Source organism: Gavialis gangeticus, unplaced genomic scaffold (assembly GCF_001723915.1).
Source record: "Gavialis gangeticus isolate Ggan-Ray unplaced genomic scaffold, GavGan_comp1, whole genome shotgun sequence".
In the NCBI taxonomy this organism is placed as follows: Eukaryota; Metazoa; Chordata; order Crocodylia; family Gavialidae; genus Gavialis; species Gavialis gangeticus.
In genome coordinates, this window is record NW_017729026.1 from 39148714 (window position 1) to 39156906 (window position 8193).

The 8193-nt window shown below is 38.8% G+C and overlaps 1 protein-coding gene across 1 annotated transcript in view; it reads left to right on the forward strand.

The window, feature by feature from the left end:
* The window catches only part of ASCC3 (activating signal cointegrator 1 complex subunit 3), a 684038-nt gene that overhangs the window by 549592 nt on the left and 126253 nt on the right, over positions 1-8193 (forward strand). Inside the window, exons 27-30 of the mRNA XM_019520164.1 lie at positions 617-783; positions 904-1049; positions 1165-1285; positions 2974-3116. Coding sequence (XP_019375709.1) covers positions 617-783; positions 904-1049; positions 1165-1285; positions 2974-3116 — 577 coding nt within the window. The remainder of the gene's footprint in view (positions 1-616; positions 784-903; positions 1050-1164; positions 1286-2973; positions 3117-8193) is intronic.

An 8193-nucleotide genomic window follows, 5' to 3' on the forward strand; every position in this document is an offset into this window, starting at 1 on the left:
AAACCCCCCCCCCCCCCCCCCCCCCAAAGAATCCCAGAACATAGTTAAGAAATATATAACATCTTTCGATGTAAACATTACAAAACTTTGGAGTTCTACAGCTGACTTCCAGAAGGAGTTCTGCAACTGATGATACACAGGATTATCTGAATTGTCCCTGCTCCATTCTTCTCACAGACCCTACCAACAGAGAGCAGACACACTTGTAACAGTGATTGCCAGAGAGGTTGTACAGGGCAATACACAGCCACTTGATATATATTTAAGAAGCACTCTCATACAAGTAGGAAAGGCTGGTTTGACATATGTAATATCCATAATAATATTAATTAATGAACTTTTTTGCATCATACACGTGTTAAACTTCTTTTCTCTGTAGGTGTTGTTGCACTAGACAATTAAAAGGCAAAGATTAAATTTGTGGTTACTCAATATTTTCATAATCTGTCAATGGTATTCAGCCAGGAACAGACTGGTTTGATTTGATTTTATATTTTGTTTATATTAAGAGTTAATGTTTGGACATGGCTATCCCAAGACATTAAAAAAGTTTCATTGGTTTAAAAATGAAATTATTAAGTTTCAGAAATAATTAAATAATTTTACTTAATTACAGGATTGTAGAGCTGACAGGCGATGTGACTCCTGACATGAGAGCTATAGCACAAGCTGACCTGATTGTTACTACACCAGAAAAATGGGATGGTGTCAGTAGAAGCTGGCAAAACAGGAGTTATGTTCAGAAAGTGTCCATTCTCATCATTGATGAAATCCATCTGCTAGGTAAGCAATACTTTTTTTTTTTTCTTAATCATAATTGTTGACCTTAAAATGTGCGCCCAGCTGTGACTGCATGGAATTTTTAACCTCTGTACTTATTTTAAAATTTCTCTTAAATAACAGGGGACGAGAGAGGCCCAGTACTGGAAGTTATCGTGTCTCGAACTAATTTCATCTCATCTCACACAGAAAAACCAGTTAGAGTAGTTGGTTTATCCACAGCATTAGCAAATGCCAGAGACCTTGCTGACTGGTTAAATATTAATCAGGTATGTAGAAGATTCTTAAAAAGACATTTGTGCATTTCCATCATGCAGAAAAGTTAACTATCAATATTTCCAAGATAACTCAAACTTAAACTAAAAGAATTTGTTTTTGCTTCAGATGGGTCTGTTCAATTTCCGACCATCGGTGCGACCAGTTCCATTGGAGGTACACATTCAGGGCTTCCCTGGCCAGCACTACTGTCCTCGCATGGCTAGCATGAATAAACCTGCTTTTCAGGGTAAGCAGCCAAAGCTAGAGCCCTTCATTATCTAAAAAAGAAAAAAGGGTTCTAGCCATGTTTGCACAGTCTGTTTGTCTTATGTATTATGTGATTATAGAATGTGGTGCTATCTTTTTTCGTGTGGTGTACAGGATGAATCTCTTGCTAATGACCCAAAACCTCATCATCTCAAACATATAGTATCCTGCTGCTGGAACCTACAAACAGGAATATAAATATATTTGAAATAATATCAATGAAATTAGTGATAGTGAGGAGAGATCTTATACAAATGAAAATGTGTTTTATCTTAGCTTTCAACAGTGCAAGGAAATGTTTGTCTAAAAGTATTTGAGATTTAGAAAGTAATAAAACCATTCACCGTTGCAATCTGATGAGGTATTTTCATAAAGATCGTTGTATGAACGCTTTAAAAAAATCGTGAACAGAAGTTACAAGTCAAGCTAAACTCAGATAATTCTAGGTTCAAGGCAATAACCATAAAATTAAGAATTTGCAGTGAGTGCAGATATGCTTCTGTTTTCAATTTTTTATTCTTAACAAAGCTGGCAGGCAGGCCTGATTTAAGAAAAACCCTTATATTTTATTGGAACATGTTTTGTTTTGGTTACATAAGGAATATTTATTATATCAATTAAAAATAACCTCCCAAATAAATTTTGGTATGTGACCTGCTGTTGATTGTGGGGTGACAGTTGTGAGGTGACTTTTTAGCTACTCTAATTAGCCTTATGACAGAAACAAAGTATTGATTGTGGACTAGAGACCAATCTTGGCAGCTCAGATTATTTACACCTCCACAGGAGCATTGTATAAAAACACTAATGAACAATAAATCTGTCTTGGGCTGTTCAGCCACACCTGTTCCTGAAGCAACAAAAATCCATTAGATGTCGAGCTTTTAAAGAAGATATAGATATATAGGCATCCATATTTGTAGGGTATAAATATATTAACAGATTATGCTATAGATTTATGTAATTTTACAATTATATACATATGTGTATATATGCATACTCACACACTATTACCAGTGAACTAAAAGACAGTATAGGATGATAGGCAGTATAATGCACTTGTTTTTCATAAATTAGGGATGAATGCATAATAGTAATTGGTAGAATGAAACATTATACAAGAAATAAATCATGCATAAATATCTATATGTGTAATAGACTAGAGTTACTATCCAAACTATAGCTACATGCTGTTTATTCTATTTTAATGTTATTAGAAAACCTGTCAGAATTTGATTTAGTGAGGTCATTTTTTCCACTTGTTTGACATGGTATGCTCACAATTCTCTTAGCATTTTCATTGTTATCTCCATTTCTGACACCATAATTTTTTTTTTCTAAAATCTCAAAATTTCTAATTTCTAAAATTACATAAAAACCCATAAAAAAAATTAGATGATAATTTTTAGACTAGTTTCATTGTTTCACACTAATTGTTCAGGAGCAGAAACCATGCTCCTTTAAGCTGTTACTCCTACACTAATTTTGCAGCAACTGTAAAAGGTCACTTTCTAGTTAAGAATTCCCTGCCAATGCTTAGGCATAAAAGGTTAATGAAAGATGGATTTAAATCTTTGGCACTTCTGCTCGCAGTGCTAGCACGATGTGTTAGGAAATTCTGCTTTCTGGCAGAAATGAGTTATGTCTAAATTTTTCTTCTTTTAACAGCAATTCGGAGCCATTCTCCAGCAAAGCCAGTTCTTATCTTTGTGTCATCCAGACGTCAAACTAGACTCACTGCCCTAGATTTAATTGCCTTCCTGGCTACTGAGGATGATCCAAAGCAATGGCTGAAAATGGACGAAAGAGAGGTACAGTAATATGATATGTATTAGTTGTGTTTTGCTTTTACATTTTGGTTTAGCAATATCAGTTTTAAAAAAATATGTGAATATAAAACACAATTGTGGGATTTTTGAGACTCCAATTTGGAGACTCTTGCATGTCTACTTACTTTTAAGCATATGAATAGTTCTATTTATTTCAATATTAAGCATATATTTGGTAGAATCAGGGCCTTAGATTGTGAACTATTGCTTTTTGTTGTGTAAAAATTATCTGAGGAATTGTTACTGGTTCTTTGGTGCTGGGCACAACCACTATTGCAGAGTGCTTACTAATTGAAAAAGGTAAACAAAGGAAGAAATATTATTGTCCCCAATTTAAAGAGGGGGAACTGAAACACATATAAAACTTTGCCGTTTCTGTTTTATCCCCTTCAATCTGGTCCTATCTCAGATCTCTCTCGCTCTTCCACCCCTACATCCTCATACTAGTTTCTTTCTCTAAAACTTCCCAATCGATATTCAGGACCCTTATGCTAATCTCCTTCTCATCTCTTTACCCAGCTGCTTCTCCACATCCACATCTCTCCCTCAGAATGATCTGTTCTAATCTCCTTGTCCTGCCAGTTACAGATCCTCACTTATGACTCTTCCTCCCATCTTGCTCTCCAGTGTTCCTTTGCCCACAACTGCCTCCAATTTGTCTTCCTTTCCCGCTAGTTTCCTTCAAGACAATCTCTATTCGAGTTTCTTTACCAGCCAGTCCCTGCGTTTTTGCCCCACTCCAACTGCAACAAACTAGTCAGCATTTTCTTTCCATCCCCATCCCCGCTGGTCCAAGTCTTCAGAGACCAGTTGGTAATGCAATTGGAACTGGGAGCTAACCTAAATATCTCATTGGTGTTGGTGGAAGGGGGAGAACAACTCTGAATTAGCTGGTGAGAGAAGTAACAGCAAGAATCCAGCAAGAAGTTGGAATATGGCTGGGGCAGATGGGACAAGGAACAGGCAGAGGCAATGGGGTTGGGGTGGAATAGATTGTGATAAGAGCATGGGCAAAGAAAATCGGGTGGATAGCGGGAAGCTGGGGTAATGGAGAGCAAGATTGGAACACGAGAGAGGGATATAAAAGCATAGGAAGTGCCTCACCTTGGATCAGAACTTACAGAAGCATGATCAGATGTTCTGTTGTGATGTTGTTTGCTGTTCAAAGATCACAGGCAAATAACCTGGACAGTGTCCACTTGTATTATGTAACAATGAGAATGAAACAACTTTAAAAAGTGACTAAAATGCAAGTTTTCCCAGTCCTGAACTCTGATAAGCTTAAATGCTTAATGAAATAATTCCTTCTCAGAGGAATTTATGCCAATACCACAGAGATCAAAATCTGCCAGGTTGCCACACTTGCTTAAAATGTGATTTAGAGAAAAATTACATTTCACATAAACCAAAAAAATATAAATTCTTTCACATAAAAATGATCTAATCCTGCCTGTTCCTGGCAAAATAGAAGGTGTAATTATTTTTGACAGAAAGGGTAGTATTTGTGCGGGCCAGAAGAGGCCATAGGCAGCTGCAAACATCCACCTTTTGCCTGCCAACATCATGCACTGCCCAGGAGATACATCCCTGCTTTGGATGAATGTTAGAACTGGCATCTTTATAATCTGTTAATAAACTAACTTCTAACAGTGTCTAGATTTGATGCTACTTTTTTGCAGCTGATTGAGCTTAAAATTTTTGTTCGGTTTGTGCTGCTACTTTAAATGTACTCCTACGTATAATGAAAATTCCAATTCATCATAAGATAATGAGCAGTGTTGCATCACAAAAGGACCTAGCTTCGTGGTCCTGCACTGTTTGTTCCAGCTTACTGCTGTTTGAGGAAACTGACCTACATTTTATACAACAAATAACAAACTTGCAGAACAGGAATCTAACTCACAACTACCCCTTGCAATATGGAATTTTTTAATTATTTGGCTGATTATTTGAATACAACCTATATAGAAAAAACCCTGATTGGTTCCATAAATGTCAAAACAGTACTAAGTGCCAAAATGCCAAAGAGCATTCCAAAACGGCTCTGTTCCAGCAGCCACAAAACTCATTAGCCACCTTAACTCATTTGATTCCTCCATTTTGAGCAACAAAATCCATTAAATGCCTGTGTTCATTTTTCTGCATGCTCAGGAGTGATCCATTTAGGAACATAACACCCACCTAAGCATTTGTTGCAGCCCAGAGAGAATGTGAGGAGTGCCTAAACTCCTCCTAAGTTATCAGGTGGGCCCAGTGAGTTGGCAGTCCTGTAAACAACTGACTGTCTCTAGGAACGTGAAGGAAGAGCAAGAAGTGATAGTGGTGCCAAGTTTTTGCATTGTTTTACCTAATGGTTAGAGCACTCATCCAAGATACAATATGGAGCTTCTAGATCCATTTAGCAGGAGACCATTCAAACAAGTGTCTTATGTTGGCACTGGATTTACAACCCAGTCCAGATAGGTCATGCCTGTGTGGAACAAGGTTTCTGAATGACAGACCACAACCCCTTCCATTTGATAATAGGCAATTTTTACTGATACACAGTGATAGCAAATAAGATTAATGCAAGCAAAGCAAGGAAAATGAGTAAACAGTCCTACTCATTTACTAGTCCTCAGGTTTCATGAGAAGACAATACATCTGGCCAGTATGTGAGTGCCAACTTGTTGTTCTTGCTTGAAGTATGTCAGCAGCCTTGAAGGTTGGGAGTCGATGTCAACTTGCTGCTCTGAAAATCCCTCCTTTTGTATTCTTTTTCTCCTGATGACTCTTCATTTCTAGGTACTTTTGATTGGCTTTCTTGTGGTCATCATGCTGTCCACATTCTGCCCTATCAGCCTAATCTTTATTACTTTGAATCCATCAAATGCATACATCTTAATGTGGTCATTTGCTGGTACTTTAATTTGGGTATCTCCCATCTCCTAATTTGGTCATTCCACCAAAACCAGGGATTTCTCGCCAAGTTACAGCTAGTCATTGTGACCTAATGCTAAGTCTACATGTTCCTATCTTGTTATGAGTTTCAAAGAAACCAAGTGCCTCTTTTGTTGCTACGTGTTTTCAGTTTCCCAGGATGTATGTGACTGTTTCTCTGAGACAGTTATAAGAACATGAACCTTCTCCACAAACAAATTTTAGAAACCAATTAACTAGGGATATACCGACAGAGAATTTTTGGGCTGGTACTGATGGCTGATTTATGGTGAGCCATTTCAGCTGATACCGATCCAATTCCAATACGCAGCCAGGCAGCATGGAGAGCAGCATCTGGCTGGTAAGTCTGTCGCAGGGGAAGGAGAGAGGGAAGGGACTTGGGGGGCCAGATCAAGGAGCCCATGGTGAGAATGGGAGTGTGCAACACCTGCCCCAGCCCCACTCCCTCTCTCACCTTGGGGGCCTCTATCTTTCCCCCTCATGCCCCTTTCCTCACAAGAGACTTGCCAGCCTGACCCAGCTGCTCTCCATGCTACTGGGCTGCATTCCTGGCTGTCTGCATGCTGTACTGCATGTGCATGCACAGGGTACTTATCAGCCACATCAGGCCAAAAAAAGCCAATTGCCGATGCAATCAATTTTCCTTATAACGGTGCCGATCCGATATGGGACCGATGTATCGGTGCACCTCTACAATTAACCCTTGTCATTCCCCTGGACCATTGTTCTAATGCAATATTTACTCTTTCTACAAGCCAGTTTCTAAGAGCAAATTTCTAAATATAATTCTCTAGCCTTCATCTACTTTCCAGGACAGTACCACCATATTCCACCAAGTAATGGCATAATGTAAATGGGGCACCTTCCACGCTTCTTGTTGGAGATGTTGGCCCACTCTGCTTCCAAGAATGTAAAAATCACATGGTCAGAGAAGTAGCCAAGTAAAAGAAAAACTGACACTTTGACTCAATGATTTAGAAACTCCAAAAAGAGGGAGTCTTGGATTCCAGTCCCTGTTTGCAAGATCATTTATAAATTTTTCATTAGCTGCTGGTTAAAAGATAACCCTTAAAGCAAGGCTCAGGACCCAGGACTTTACTTTAAGCTGAGTACCCAAACCACTAAATGTTGCCAGTTTCCCATTTCCTGGATGAGTGTTTTAACCAATAGGCAACTATACAAAAGATAGGCATCTTTAACAAAGATCAGTCAGTTAGGCACCTACCCTCTGAAGAGGGACTAAATGACATGGATCCCACGTGAACACGTGCAGCAATGAGTTGGCCACCTATGTGCCAGAATGGGGTAGAAATTCGTGCATGTCCCTTGTCGTGGGTCACCACTGTTTACAGCACAGTTTTAATTTCCCTGGGTCAAACTTACCACCATAGGAAACAACACAATCACAAAACAAACAAATACCTAAACAATAAAGAGTTAGCTTACATCCTGTGGTCTTTTCTCAGATCCTGAGAAAGTAATCCTAACTTTGTTGCCACCTCAGCCTTTTCTCTCTCCTCCTCTCCTTTCACTGGAAGCTTTTAACTTCCCCTGGGCCATCCAGTCATCCCCACCAGCTGGCCCAGTCCCCCTCAGCAGGCAGGCAGGCAATCTTCTTTCACCCTTTGGAAATGTCCACTTCTTCCTTTTGACATTAGAGGGATCATAGGCACTTAATCTGGCTGTGTCCCCAATCTGGGGTCAGATATCTAATATTTAGTATTTAGGTTGTGTAATGGCTAAATGGGGGGGGGGGGACTAGATGACCAATATGGATATGGCCCTTTATGCTATACTATCCCAGCAGCAATCAGTAAAGCAACTTATGCCCACTCATACAAGAGGAATTTATTGATAGAAGGTCCTTTATGAAGGTTTGTTTTACTTTAAAACTCACCTGAACCAGAGAGTAGATATATTTGCATGCTACAAATTATACCTCATAGGCTCGGAGCATAGAATAGGCATCTATCAGTTTTCTTATTAATCTAATAAATAAACATTGTGAAGTCCTGTATTATTATCTCTCACCAGTTAAGCATCAGAAGATACAGCATTGCGTTATATGTTGGAAGAGAAGTTTCTTACAAGGTGTCTTGATTTTACTGAGATTCTTAAA